General features: G+C 40.3%; 1 protein-coding gene across 2 annotated transcripts in view; it reads left to right on the top strand.

The window, feature by feature from the left end:
• PLXNB2 (plexin B2) overlaps positions 1–15438 on the top strand; it is a 262562-nt gene that overhangs the window by 218619 nt on the left and 28505 nt on the right. For both annotated transcript variants that reach the window (XM_074870093.1, XM_074870095.1), the window contains exons 19-22: positions 10677–10813; positions 11444–11611; positions 13223–13331; positions 15047–15274. In XM_074870093.1, coding sequence (XP_074726194.1) covers positions 10677–10813; positions 11444–11611; positions 13223–13331; positions 15047–15274 — 642 coding nt within the window. The remainder of the gene's footprint in view (positions 1–10676; positions 10814–11443; positions 11612–13222; positions 13332–15046; positions 15275–15438) is intronic.

Raw genomic sequence — 15438 nt, 5'->3', positions numbered from 1 at the left:
TCACTGGTTTTACTGTGTGCTCTGATCACCCGAAGCACAATAGCTTCAGCTTTAGCAGTGATCACCCTAAATACAGTGTGTGGTGGCACAGGGCAGAAGCGCACCAGCAGTGCACAAGGAGACAATGCAGCTGCTCAACCCAGTGTGTCGATACACACCAGAGGTGTCACCGTACTCCCCCCATTCTCAGCCTCATACATGTGACTAGTGTCTACCACCAAAAGCACATAGTCAGTTATCAAGTAGATAGGATATAAGAAAGAATTTTTTTATGATGCGGGTGGTGAGACACTGGAACAGGCTGCCCAGAGGAGTTGTGGATGCCCCCTCCCTGGAAGTGTTCAAGGCCAGGTTGGATGGGGGTTTGAGCAAACTGGTCTAGTGGAAGGTGTCCCTGCCCATGGCGGGGGGGTGGGAACTAGATGATCTTTAAGGTCCCTTCCAACCCAAACCGTTCTATGATTCTGTAAGTACTACTACGTTTGGCTCTTGTTGATACCCAGTCTGAACAATGAGATGAATTTTTAAAGCTGGATTGATGAGGATCAATAGTCAGCAGAACTTGGGGCTCAGACTCATGCTTCTGCCCCTTCTGCCAGCACAGCACATTTCTGAGCCAAGGAATGCATGAGACCTCCATTAAATGAGTCAAAAGTCCAGTTAAAAGGGAAGCCATAGTTTCAATTTAAAATTATTTCTGAACTAAAATGCCCTGGTCCACAAGAGTCAGTGCTGTGCAGTAGACACCTCATCTATATTTGCTGTGTAACAGGGGAAGAAAGCTCTATTCCTCCCTACCCACCACAATTTCTCTATGCAACCTGAGTGCTGTTCAAGTCCGAACATTCCAGTGACATTAAATTCTGGTAACCCGGTCCTCCCCTATACTGACATTGCTGTTGTTTCACTATGATCAGTATCAGGCAATAACCATTCTCCTGTTTAGTGAAATAGGAATGAAGTGGTGCTAAACTTTAATATCCAGCTATGCGGTACATCTGGAGCACTGACAGCTGGGCTGGTCTCTAAGCAGGTGGAGCAGTAACACGGCTAAAGGCCAGTCCTGCTTTTTCATTTATTGTTAACTTTATCTGATTTGCTTGTTACTATGACAGTGAGAAGCAGTATCAAAGGAAGGAGTTAAGCTTTTCCTAGATATATGGCCCAGATTTGCTGATCCCACACAAGCATGATTCCTTTCTCAGAGTACCTCATCTTCAGACTCCAGCCACCAGAATGAGAGCTTGCAGCTGGTTCTGGGTTCTCCAGCATCTGTTTGCAAGAGCAATTCTATGAGTTTTAGGCTGAGCGGGTTAAAGACTGGGGTTTCAGAAAACTCAAATGTAAGATGGTGAAATTAGAGGTAGAACTTTGCAAAAGTGTAATACATTTCTGAGGTGCTGCAGGTTGTTTAGGGACTGGCTTGGAAATAATGACTTTTAGTAAATCAGGAAGTCTATTTACCTAAACAAAATGAGATGAATAACCAAGAAGAGGAAGAAGGGGGAATAAATTAGAGTCTGATCTGAAAACAAACATGAACATGACTGTTCACCATACTAGAAGTTTGAATGTGAACCTGAACAGCACAGTTACATTTAACAAGGTGCACTCTTCCACCTTAACCTACTCCCAACATGGCAGTTTTCTCTTACCTCCATCCATCCTCTGCTTTCCTTCTTGATGTTTGAAGCAATTGCTCTGGGAGCTCTCACCAGTGCAGTGCCATTAGTGCCACAAGGCTTTTGTGGAGGGTTTTAGTTCACTCCTTGATTTTTCTCCCTGAGTCTTTACCTCAACACATGCATTTTACACTGTAGTTGGGGAGTTTGGGGGGGTTTTGTGGGAGCATATTACACCCTTTTTGGCATTACAATTGATGCTGATAAACCATACATCCACAGCAGTCTGGAGTTGCTTCCAGAGGATCTTATTTTATTCCTGAGTCCTGGAGCACGTCTTGTTTATGTATCAGCCTGCATAGGGGCCAGGAGAACTCCTGGGTAGCAGAGAGTTTTTGCAAAGTTGGCCCTTCCTCATGTGGATATTATTAGACTTAATTCTCTATCATCTGAGCTGTGCACTTAAATACATGTCCCACCATTCAGTGCTTGTGGTTCTGCTTGAAAGCTGCCACTGACTGTATGATAACGCAGACTTTTCAGTCATGCATGCTTCCATTTCTCCATCAAACCTGTCAGCAAGGCTCTGTGGTCTTTTCAGTAAATCATGTGGTGTCTGCCTCACAATAAAAAGATGCTGCCTACAGTCCAAAAAATTAGTTGTTTAAAATACCAACCCTTTGCATAAGCATCCCATCCACAGCAGACAGCACACAATGTACATTGCAGGCAAATGCTCTGCCTGGGCACCTGAAGTGGCTGGAAGTGTTTGATCAGCTCACATGGTGTGAGGTTGGACAAAGCAGCCCCAGAAAGGCAGGACTCAGCTCACTTCTCTGCTCTTGCAGAAATAACCCAGGAACTGAAACCTGGCTTGTGTTGTGGATGCTGTGATGAGGCAAGTTTGTGGGTCAAGTCAGCCACTGCGGTGAACACCAGGCTGCCAAGAGTGCGCAATGGAAATTCTCTGGTTGAATATCCTGTGAGTGGGTGGCTTTTCTGAAGAAACAAGAAGCAGGCTCCCTTGAGTCTGAGAAAAGAGGGAAGTGGAGGGGGAAAGAGCAGTTCCTAATGACTTGCATGCCCCGTTCAGAAGCTTAATTTAGCTTCTGCGGTTACCTTTATAGTCCATGAAATGACATTTTGACCTCCAAGAAGGTGGCCAGTGTCTACAGCACTTCGTGGGCTATGCTTTTAATGCCTTTAATTTTTGCCTTAGTTATATGCAAGGGTTGGCAGAATAATTTGACTTTCAGTGAGGGGCAGTTAATTTTGGTAACAAATTAGTTGTTTTACAGACCTGTTTCAAGAGCCAGAACTTACTGCAGCTGGGACCAGGATGAAGAAAGGGAAAGGTTACTTGTGGAGGAAAGGATGGATGAGATAAATACAGAGCAATAATGTGCTCTGTACATTTGTGAAAGTCTTATCTGCGTGTGTGAACTGTCACTAGGTCCTTTACACAGCATCCCTGTGCTCTGTTTGTGTGGAAGCACAAGAGCTCATTTCTACTTGGGAAGATGTGCACTTGTATCAAAGGCAAACCCCCAGCTGGAGGTCACTGCTTACAGGAGCTGGCAGAAAGGAGCTTAGGTGGCTTTGCCATTTGCTGCCCCATCATGTCCATTTGAACACATCCATCTGTTGCTGGCTTCCCCTTGTGCTGCAGCTGGCATTCTCTCGCAGCATCACGAGGATATACTCTGCCACCATCCTCTTTTCCCTCCCCAGTTGTCTCTCTGCTTGTGGTCTGGCATGGTTGCATTTTCTCCAAGCATCCCCCTCTGAAGCATAGCCTTCGTGCCAAGGTTTCTTTGCATCTTGGTTAGGCCCCCCTCCTCTGTTGCCTTCCAACTGTTCCTAAATTTCTGGCCCCTCTCATGATCCACCAGTAGCCTCCTTGGTGGCTGGTTGTGTCTCTCTTTGATTTTCTGCATTAGTGAAGGATGAAGGGTAACCACTTTTATCTCAGTGGTGTAGTTCTTGGGCTAGAAACTGCCTACCACAGACAAATATTATAGTAGATAGTATCCCTATTTACAGAGTCATGCCCAGAATATAAAAAGTTTAGGATGTGCTTGGTAACAGATGAGTGGAATAGTAGAGAAATTGAAAAAGAAGACATGCAGAACCTAGGTGATGCTCCACAGGAGTGCACTCCTCTTGTTCTTTAATACTTTGCAAGGGACCAGAAGTGAGTTGGCTGGACATGACAGTGTAAACCAGGAAAGCTGCAAAGCAAACAAACTGATTGAACATGAATCAGCCTGGCAGATCAGATCCCAAATGCAAGTCAGGTCAGTGAAAAAGAGGTTGGGGGATGGTTCTCTTTTGCACCTGCATATCTTTAATGGGAAAATTGCAAAGAAGCTGGATAAAAAAAAAAAAAAAGGAAAGAAACGCAGTAACCCCACTGTTAGCCAGGTAAAAGCTGTGCTTTCATTTGACACCAACAGACCACAGAGCTCTAAAATGCTGGGAGCTCTCTGAAAGCATTTTCAGCCTGTAAAAGGTAGCTTTTAATAAAATTGTAATCAGAAACCTGAAGAAATAAGAGATCACCTTCCTAACTGTGCAAAAAGACTAACTGCAAGTCATAAAATATTAAGGATGAAAAAGTTCATTCTAGATTAATAAACGGGATGAAAAATGTAAGAGCTGAAATGTGAATGCTCAGAGGGTCTGCAGTAGCTGTGTAAGAGCAGCAGTCATGTACATTGCTAATAAGTAAGTTCACGTCTAAATGTGATTATAAGTGGAACAGACATGGAGATAATTTACCCTCTAGCATGCAGAAAGCATGAAACTACAATGAAAAATATATCACCATTTCTGTGAACAGATTCATAAGTAGAAGGCAATGGATACAAACAGAGCAAGCAAAAGAAAGTCTTCTGTCTGCGATGGAGAAAACAGGACACTGGAAAATGGCCTGAGTGTGAAGTCATATACATATTTGGGCCAGTGCAAGCTGGTTTGCCAGTATTTGTCTTTATTTTTTTCTGGTACCGCTGTGCTGACGAGGCACAGAGCACCTCAGAGGACAGACTGTTGCAAGACTATGGCATTACTGTGGGGCAAACCCAAAAAATAGTTTGTGAAGCTCAGGTTAGTCCCCAATGCAAAGATAGGGCAGTGGCACACAGAAATGCAAATGCCACGTAAGGGAATTCATTGCTATTACAAAGAAAATAAATGAATTTGCTACCAAACAAACTAGCAGTATTTGAATGTTACATACCATAAGGAATGTACAAGGACTTAGAAACTGTCATTGTCTCACTACTTCAAATTGGAGCAGATAACCACTGCTTTCAGGTAAACCATATCAATGGGATGTGCACCAACCACAGCCATAAAACAGAAGAGGTAACCTATTCATATCATTATTATCCTTCCAGCAAAGCTGCCTAATGATTGTCAAAGCTCTGGGAAAACTGCTTAACAGTTCAGGAGTAATAACTCAGCGGTCTGGTACAACATAGGAGAGTTGGGTTGCAGGTGGACTTTGAGACCTCTAGCTCAACATTATTATGCCTAAGTAGGATTTAAGGAAGGTTTGTATGTAAGATATGTAAAATGCTCATACTTCCCATGAATGACAAGCTACAATCTGCTTGGACCTACAAGCAAGAAATCCCATCAAGATCAAATTATTTTTTCAAGATAAACCATGTGATAGGGAGCAAGCTACACCTTGTTGACAAGTTGGACTAGTTGATCATTGCAGGTCACTTCCAACTGAACTATTCTATTCTATTCTAAATAGTATAGCTGTGGATGTGCATATGTTTTACCAAAACTGCAAATCCACTTCCTACAAACACACAGGGCATGGTCATGAGAGCATAAGGTGGGGAGTCCTGGTGATGGGAGGTCCCTCTGCTGGGAGATGGCTTACCAAACTTGGCAAGAAACAGGCCACTGAACAACTGACAGACATTGGAACAGGCTTTTTTAGTCTAGACTATCAAAAAGACTACATAACAAGGTAACCTGTTATTGCAGAAAATATTTATGCTCAAACATTAAACTACCTGGAAAACATGAACACTATTTGCCCAGTGACAAAAGGGGAGGTATAGAGCACTGAAACCTGAAAGAACATTCCTCCATTTCAAGCAAAATAAGAAGAAGACTGAAATATATATGAATTATTGTTTTCTACACTTTAAGGAATTATAAAATAAGGGTTAAATTAGTGTTTGTAGGGTTGTTTAAATTTTACTGTGTCCATGAGAAATTAAGTATTGCCAAGTCCTCACAGGGGCTGACATCTTCCAGAAGAATTATTATAAGACTGCTACAAATTCCATATAGGACACATAATCAAGTGTTCTGCTTAACATCATAATTGCACCGAGCACTGTGGTGTGATGTTATAATGGCACACTGTGCTGCAATGTTATAGTAAGTGTGACTTCCCCTGGTAACCTTCTGACTGAGCAAACAAAGATCCTGAGGTGCAGAGGGCTGAAAGTGGAAGTGGGGTATATATTATGATGGCAGGTATACATCTGATTCAGAGGCTGAAATGAGAAAAGGGCAGAAACAAAGAGAAAAAATCATTGAGGGGAATTTGAAAAGGTGACATCACTGATCTCGCAGCACTTGAGGTCCTAGGTTTATCAGTGCTCTTTGTAATGGTTGAACATTCAGTATTGCTCAGGATTGAGTCCAAATTAAAAGGGGTTGGCTCTTCATAAAAGCAGCGTTTTTATTATCCCTCAAACAAGGTTTGTAGTGAAGGATTTACCCTTTTCACCTTGCTTTCCTCTGCAAGGAGAAGGAATCTCATGCGGGGCTGTGGTAAGTAACATAGAGCTGTGGGTTAGATGCAGCTTTGCTCGTCTGTGTAAGATAAGACTGTGTAAGATAAGACTAGACCTGGCAGCTTCCAAGGGTCTGAACCTCTCTGTCTCACTGGTGAGTGCCATGTCAGTTGTGGGAAGGGGATACCTTCTCCTTAGGTAACAAAATTCTTGTGAAGGCTTGTACCACCACTGAAGGTGCTTTCTCAAATTATTTTGGCATTCAGCGAAATACTGTTCTCCCGCTGATCCTATCTACCTAATTGCATTTTTGAAAAATGCTTTCTGGTTGAACATTTGGATGAACCAATTTTTTCTTCTTTATTGGTACTTTTAAGACCGCCAGGTGGGCCAATGTAGCTTTGCTCTTCGAGCCATCCATGAATATTTTAGAAGAGCACTAAAACTTGCTCATATCACATTGGTTTTGCAATAAAATGGTTATTAAAATTGTTAAAATTCTTGATAATTTATTTTAACTACTTACTTTTTCTGCCGGGTCTTAAGAGAAAGGGAAAGGGGGAAAATGTGAAACAGAAAATAGCAAGTTAAAATTAATCAAATCATTTTCCTAACAAGTTTACAGTAACAAACTGTTACTATGCAATGCTTTGTCTTAGCAGTCATGCTGAAGAATTCTGCTGCCCACAGAGCACAGTTCAGCTTCTCCTTATTAGATCATCTTTCTGAGGCATCCACATTATTTGGTCTCTGGAGAGCTCTTGGTATTTGCAAAATTACTTTAAATACGTTAAATATGAATACTTTGAATTAAGCTGTTTTAAAATAGTATTTTGAGGAGCTGCTGCAAGACCAGCAATTAAAGAGAAAATAAGGGTTAAACCATAACTATTCCACCTCCTCTTTGTCTGCTCCCAGAGTCATTCTTGGCCTTGGTTTTCCATTCAGCCTGAAGTGAAGCTGAGATGTGCTGACCTCATGGTGCGATTGTGCCATCGATGGGGTCAGGTGTGGGCAGCATGTTCTCCCGTCCAGCTTAGCTGCATGTTAACTTCCAGCAGAGTTGGAGTCTTGCTAAGAAAAAAAGCAATTTCTGGGGAAAATGGAAGAGATACTTGTTTCACTTCCCCATTGCTGCTGTGTTATTCAGCAATAACTTTGCTATTTGGGTACCTGTGTATTCCTGTTCATAGGCAAACGTACACCACCACTAAAAGGTCCCACACAGAATGGTGTGGATGGTTCTACTTCAAGTTTGTAGCTCACTCGATATTTACTGGTTGTTAGCAAGAGCCAGCTGACACCTTGCCAAAGCTACCCATCAGATAACTCAGCAAAGCTTTAACAGGGCAATTATTTCACATTTTTGCAGGTAGAAAGGAATACAGCTGTCTAGCAGAAGTCCTTAGCAAGCTTCCTTTCATTTTTTATGGTGAGGTTACAGAGAACAGTGGTGTGTGATGCTTCAGAAACCTTTTCTTGTTCCTTTCCTTCCTAAGTTTGTGCTTAAAGGCTTGGCTTTAAGTGGTTTCTTGTTCCTTTCCTTCCTAAGTCTGTCCTTAGAGCCTAGGCTTTCAGTGGAGGGAGTATTTAGGGAAAAGGCTGTGAGTTTTAAACAGTTTTTCTGAGGTTCAGGGATAACAGATTTGTCTGATTCCTTAGTGGTTCTTGGGTTATACTTTCTTCTGAAAGCTATCCGAGGCATGTTATACAGCTAATCATTGCTGTGGATTTTTACTGCAGATGATGCAGTGGTCCAACATGCTTAACAATCTATAGCAATTAAAATTTAATTTGAAGTCGATAAAAGGTATGGTTTTCTGTCCATGTGCTAAGGCTATGCTTACAGTATTTCATACATTTTTATAAGCAATTTATTTACTCTGTATTTTAGATACAATTTTGCTGGTAATTTTTTCAGCAATGGAATTGTGTTACAAAAAAGCATAAATAAGCCTTTCTTTGAAGCATATGTCTAGACTTGTGTTAATTTAAACTTCAAGTGTGATTTTTAAAACTGACCCCCTCAAACTTTTTATTTGCCCTCACATGTCTTATTTCAATTTAACTTAAATCAGCAAGCAATTAAATCCAAACAAGAGCATGCCCAGAAAAGGTTGTATAGACCTAAGTGGGCAAGGTTTAGGCAATTCTTATATTGAATCAAGGCTCCTTTTTGCTTAAAAAATACTTCAAAATTACTTTGAGTCACTTCCCTACATAAAATCTTGTAACCCGAGTGATGTATTAAATTAAAACAAAATCAAAGGTTAGCACATGAGAGCAGTAGTATGCTGCAGCGATGTACATCTTGAGGAATGAAGGGTTTACAAACAGATTTCTCTCAGGGAAGAAAAGCAATTGACACCCAATTAGTGTTAAAGCATATTCCTAAAGCTCAATGACTTGAGAGCAAATTATAGTTGTCATTGTGGATTTGTGAAGTGTGCTGAACCATGACGCATTCCTTCGGGGAGAAGTTGCTCAGACATGAAAGTATAAAACAAGCACACCAAGTATGAGTTCTCCACATTTCTATATCTGTGCTTCAATAAAACAAATTTGTAAAGTAACCACGAGGTCCATTGGATGCATTCTTATGGATTTCTGCTGCTTATTAAAAACCTGTCAATGGCTCAACCAAACTGTGGTACATCAGTCCTCCTCCCTGCTATTCGTGGGCCCTCAGTTTTGTAGCTGTAAACTGACACAGCAATGTCAGCAATGGCAATCTGTACCTGAGCAAAACAACACAGGGGAAAGGTTTTGCCACATGACTAGTAAGGTGTGGGCTTGTTGCTCTTTGTTTCTGAGCAGGGCTTTTCCTCCTTAGAGTAGGAGATCAGTGCCGTATGATGGTGATCAGGGAAACCCTCATCAGCAAGCGAAGTTTTCAAACTTCTTTGCTCTTCCTTTATTTGCATATGCTTCATACGGAATACCCCAAGCCTGGACTTTATTATCAGTCAACCATTTTAGCAAGATTGTGCAAGAGGAGGAGGAGAGCAGATGTGAGTTACAAATATACATGAGATTGGGAAATAAGCTCATTGCTTATTTGACTCATTTAAGGAAATCTTGTGTTTGAATATGGATGAAGAAGCGCAGTTATATATCAGTAAAGGCATTACCTATTCACAGCCTCCCTAAGCTGTTGATCTGGTATGATTTAGCAAATGCAGGGTCCCTGAGAGCAATGCCCCTGCCGCATGCTTGGACCTGGCATCCTATCTGTGTGTGCAGCACATGTGACAGCTGGCTCTGTGGGACCACCTTGCTGCCTGCATGCACAATAGCTATCACTCCAGCGCAAGGGCTGCAGCACGTCTGCAGGCAGGGCCCGGCCATGGAGTTGGCAGGCAGCACTCTCCTGGAGCCGGCTGGTAACCCATCTCACACAGCTTGCACGGCTTCGGTCGCCCTCTTGGTTCAGCAGCTTCAGTGTTGTCCTGAATAAGGATGGTTTTCTCAACTGGAAGCAGGGACTACTTAGTGATGAAGTAATTAAATCACACTGTTCATGAAAAGCCCTCACTGTTAGTTTATGGTATTTGTCATAGCTCCTGGAATACGATCACGGAAACGAAGACTGAATTGAGAACAAAAAGAGGGAACTTACTTGAGAAATTTAAATAGCCAGCAAATTTCATAACACTTTGAAGCGTGTCTTCTTGTTTCAATTGGTTTTAAAAAATCTGCTCCAAGGTTCTGGGTGCATAAAGAAAAGTTTAGCCTTTTCTGACTTTCTTTCTTTGCAAGCTCATTGCTCAAGAACAGGATAACAATTTTACCACAATTAAGAGCCTTACGAGATAAAGGGAATCTTAATATTCTTTCTGTTCAATACCAGTTTTGAAAACCTTGCTCAGTCTCTCCTGTAGCTGACACTGAATGTAGGAAAGGATAAGGAAGAGTGAAGGTGGACTCAGCCTTAAGGAAGAGAGAAATCTTAAAATAAGTGTGAAAACAGGAAATCCAACAGGAAGCTCTCACAGACTTAATGGCAGCTAATTCTACATTCTGTAAATAGAGTTGAAATTCATATAGAGCCTCGTAAAATATAGTATGGAAAAAATAGAATTACATTCACATCATGCTACTTTTTTCTTCAGCATGAATAATGAAAGGTTTGGGGGGGTTTTAGAAGAATTTTCTGTCATTTTGATTTTATTATTTTTAATGTTATTATTTTATTAAACTTCTGTTAGCTATTATACCAATTAATACTGGTGTAAATTTTATTCTAATTTTCTTAATTAGTTTGACCATCTTCTCTTTGCAGGAACCTCATCCTTCTCGAATAAGACCTGAAAGTGGTCCCCAAGCGGGCGGAACCACACTTACCATCACTGGTACAAACCTGGCCACTGGTTCCAAGAAGGACGTTCAAGTTTCAGTCGGTAGCCAGCCTTGCAATGTGTACGTACCCTGAGTAACTAACAATACAGAGCTGTATCCTAACAAAGCACCAACCTTTTCTGGCCTTTAGAAATTAAACAAAACCATTGTCTATCTCTTTGTGACTCATCCCGTGCAATGGAGCTCTGCACGTAACATTCAGACAGAAACTCACTCCAAGGTTCCAGCTGGAAGAAGCAGCTGTAAAAACAACCAAAGTGGGAGAACTGAGATAAACACAGATTTTTCGCCTTTCTCTGCTTGACTGGCTGCTCCAAACCCACCCATGCTTTCACTCAGCATCTCTTCAGTGGTTCCGTGTAAAATCTTAATCTTCTAGTGCCCCTTGGCTTGTTCCTCTCACTTCTTTTTCCTTTTATTAATTGCTGCCCTTCTCTCCCCCCCAAAAAAGGAATGACATGAAGTGTGCTGACATTGCATTGTTCTTGTGTTTGTACACTATTCCTTTTCATACCCTACATCTATTTTAAAGACCCTAAGTGTTCTGAAGAAAGTGTTGTCTCCTCTCGTAACTACTCAGTGCCTAGCAAAAATAGAGCTGGTTTTGTTGCTTCCGGTGTACTGCAGTAAAGAATACAAATCACCGTAATGTTAGTAACTAAAGATGTTTCCTCTTCTTCTCAAATTTAGCACTGAATTTGGAGACGAGATCGTTTGCATTACAGGACCTAATAGCAAGGTTGAAGCTGTTACAGTCACAATGGACTATGGGGGCACAGCAATTAATGTACCACAGCTATTTTCATACAGTGAGAATCCTACTGTCACCAAGTTCCTGCCAGTAAATAGCTTCAGCAGGTAATGAAATGTTTGTCATAACTTAATTTACAATTGGGTTAAAATATGTGTAATAAGTAATAAACATGTAGAACTGTTTGAAATAAAATCTCCTGTACTCTAGCAATGTACACATTTAGATACATAGAGTTTGTGATCTTTCTTAACTGCAGCTGATGTTTGAAAGTATTCTGTTTACTTTCAAACTTTAATCCCCACTTCAAAGGTAAATCCTGAAACCAGAAGAGGTAATGAGCTTCTTCTAAATGAAGATGTCTCAGAGAAAGAGATTTGAAGCATTTCAGCATGATGTCAGACAACATGATCTTTGTATTACTTACAAATCCTTATCCTATAAGGATAACCTATATAAAAGGTTTCTCATGAAAAGTTTTCTAGCAGTTCTTCTTCAGCTTTTTAATAAGTATGCTGGAAATAAGGGAAAGTTATGACTTATCATCTCTTTGTCCCATGAGGAAAAAAAGTATTTTTTCAGGAAATCTAGATCAGGGTTCAATAATGCTTTTAAAAGATATTCTCTCCTCTGTGGCGGTACTCAGTGACACCTCATCTGATAGCTGTTCCTTCTGGAAAAAAGCTCACCTAGTACCAATTGTGAAACCAAAGGAACATATGCCACTCTTATATTTGTATGAATATGGCAAATCATCTGTATAAAAGTCCTTGTAACATAACTCTGGTTTTGCAAGTCATTCTGTGACTGATACAGGGACAAACTTGTGAGCTTGATTCATGGTGATCTCAGCTGTTCCCTAATATTCTGGTCTTTTGCTTAGTGAGGTACCGTTGGCAGAGAGAGATCATGATGTTTCCACTTTCTGTTAGTAAATAAAAGAAGTGGAACGTTGTGACCTTACAAATAGGGCATTAAAAATAAAATTGGCTATGACTTCTCTAGGAGAAATTGGTACCTGACTCTGAATATTGTGTAGTCACTTATGTAAAATAGGATTTGTTTTTAATACTTGCTTTTGATTTTTGGTTTGGGTGGTTCTGGGGCCTGGAGGGTTTTTTTGGTAGATCAATAGTGATTTACCCCAGGGGATTTAAAAGATTTCTTTTTTCCTCTAAATAAACTAAAGCTTACTTTAATGGATTGCTTTGAGGATTGCTATCCCTCTAAATCCACGTTACTTCGATGACTTTAATTCCCACTGGCAACTTGCATGCGTTCTTCTTATGCGAATGCATTATTTTTTAAACAATGTGTTGCAAATGAAAAGGAATAGAGAAACTAGGTCCTTACAGACCTGTAGAAAATACTCTCTCACTTTTGTTTCTGTGCGTGTGGTAGGTGGAGTGATTTTAACAAAAACATTGGAGAAGTAAAGCACACAAAGATAGGCATCAATGAAAAGCCACAAATACTGACAAAGCAATTTGTACTTTTTTTATTCTACTATTTTAAAACAAGTTTGAAGTTGACATTGCTGCTTTTAAATGCTGTAGTCATCAATAGCTTCCACAGAAGTCCCTTGTGTAGGATATCTAATTGTCATATAGGCATTATATAGCTGTTTTCAGTGGAAGTAGTAGCAGTGCAGGATAAAGCAGTCTATAGCTGTGGTGGTTTGCCACTGACTTGACTTCTTTTTTAATTCTGCCTTTCAGTGGAGGGAGAAATATTACAGTAACTGGAACCGGTTTTGAGCTCATCCAGAGTTTCTCGTTGGTGGTATATGCAGAGCGTCCAGAAGCAGGGAAAACGAATCTCAAAAGGGTAATTTTCTTTCTTTCCCCGCAAAGACATCACACTGGATGCATAACATATCATCTGTTCAAAAAATTCATTTAAGTCTGCCCACTGGACTTCACGGGGCTTGGAGTGGAATAAGGTGTGAACAGATTTCTGAGTCTGTTCAGGGTTTCCATGGAAGAAGAGCCTGCTCCTACCATCCTGACTTACATTCACTTGTACCTTGCAATCTTCTGCTTTAAAATTATTTTCATTCACTATGAATAAGGATAGAAGAATTAAGCTTCGAGTGGTAAAGTGGATGTATTTCATAATTTGAAAGTGTTTATTTTATCTTTATCTTTCTCCTTCTCCCCCTGCAAGCTTTAGAGATTTGCCTGAAACAGGACCCAAATCCAGACAATGCTGAGTACTCAGCTTTGCAAAGTCAGTGCCTTTTATTTTCTCACACCTCAATGAAGTGAGCCTTCTTTTCTTTCTTTCTTCATGCATATTCCACCTATAGCATGTTCACAAAAAGTTGTGAAAAATACCATTTAATAAAAACACAAACCTTTCTTGCATCTTATGTTAAGAACTGGCATTACAGATAGTCTCATTTTCCCACTCTTCTAATGAAGATCACAATTTAATGCGATGATTGAGGACTTAAAAGTGATCTTCCAGTAAGAACATTGTAAGATTTTTTCTAAGGCTGGCTCTTCAATTTAAGACTGTCTTGTGATCCATATAGAGCTGGTAATGTGCATCTTTTGTATTACATGCATGATTCAACTTTCAGAGTATGCCAAAGCCAGCTGGATTTGGGTCCATCAGAACCCTATCCTTAAAGAATTTTAAGAGGAAAAGTGCCTACATTTCTTAGGCCATAAACTGCAAGATGTAATTATCGTGATAACCTTAACTCCCAGGATGATCTTAAAGTCTGTTAGCATTCTTGACAGTGTTTCTCAACATTTCTTACTCCGCTTCTTATGTATGCTCAGCATCTTCTCAGCACATTAGCTTAATTCAGCATTATGTACAGCACACATTCTTGGTTAATACTAGAAACTTTTCTGATGCCACTTATGGCAATATCAGAAATGTGGAGGAGAAGCTATCAAACTGCATTTCTCAAAGTGAGCAACTGAGGTGGTGATAAAAGAAATGTTGAGGGTTCCTATTAGTGTTGTTGGCTGTGGTTGGTGTTACTGAATGACTGAAGGAGTTTATAGGATAAAAACATTTGTGTAATTGGGTATGGAGGGTAACTGAGTTGTTACCTTGATTGACAATTGGTAAATTTTATTCCAAAATTTCACTTAGTAATTGTATTGAATTTCAACGAGGTGTTTTATTTACAGTGTCAGTAGAAAAGAATCTACCTGAGACACTTAATGGCATGGAAGATGATCTGGATTAAAGCTGCCATGTAAACCTCTTAATCTTAGAGCAGTTTAATGATATCAGCCCAGTGTGGTCCAGAGCCACAGAATTTGGAGGGAATGGAAACTGATCTGTAGCCTAAGCTTATTCTTCAAGTAGCTGCTAGAACATAATGAAGCAACAGTTTATTCTCATCAACAAATTTGTTTAATTTTCTTTTCAGAAAATACCTCATGCTATGTTATTTCTGCTGTATGGAGAGGATATAAATCCAGTGGGTTTATTTCTACAGGCTAAAGTTATCAACAGTTATGTACAGGAACAAGTCAAACTCTAAAATGTGCATTCTCTTCTTGTCTTGTTTCTTACAGTTTGTTGGAAAGCTTGTTACAAGACTCAATGAAACCACAGTGGTTTTTTCTTCGCCACCAATACTGGAAGACCCAGAAAACTATAACATTACCACTGTTATTCTAATGGATCATTATCATTTGGTTGTAAAAAATGAGAGCCACTCCTTTGCCTATGTTGCAGACCCAACCTTTGAAAACTTCACAGATGGCATCAAAAAACAAGTCAACAAACTTATTAATGCAAAGGTAAACTTGTCAAGAGATGGTGGTTGCTCATTTTGTCCTTGAAGTGTATATGGAATTCTTCCTTCCTTTCTCAAACCTTTAACAGCTGTTGTTTGGTACCATACTCAAAATGCTTGGAGGAGTCTCTTACCTCTGCTAGAACATTGTCAGCTCCCCTTTCCTCC

Source organism: Strix uralensis, chromosome 5 (genome assembly GCF_047716275.1).
Source record: "Strix uralensis isolate ZFMK-TIS-50842 chromosome 5, bStrUra1, whole genome shotgun sequence".
In the NCBI taxonomy this organism is placed as follows: domain Eukaryota; kingdom Metazoa; phylum Chordata; class Aves; order Strigiformes; family Strigidae; genus Strix; species Strix uralensis.
This window is presented reverse-complemented; position numbering and strand designations above follow the sequence as displayed.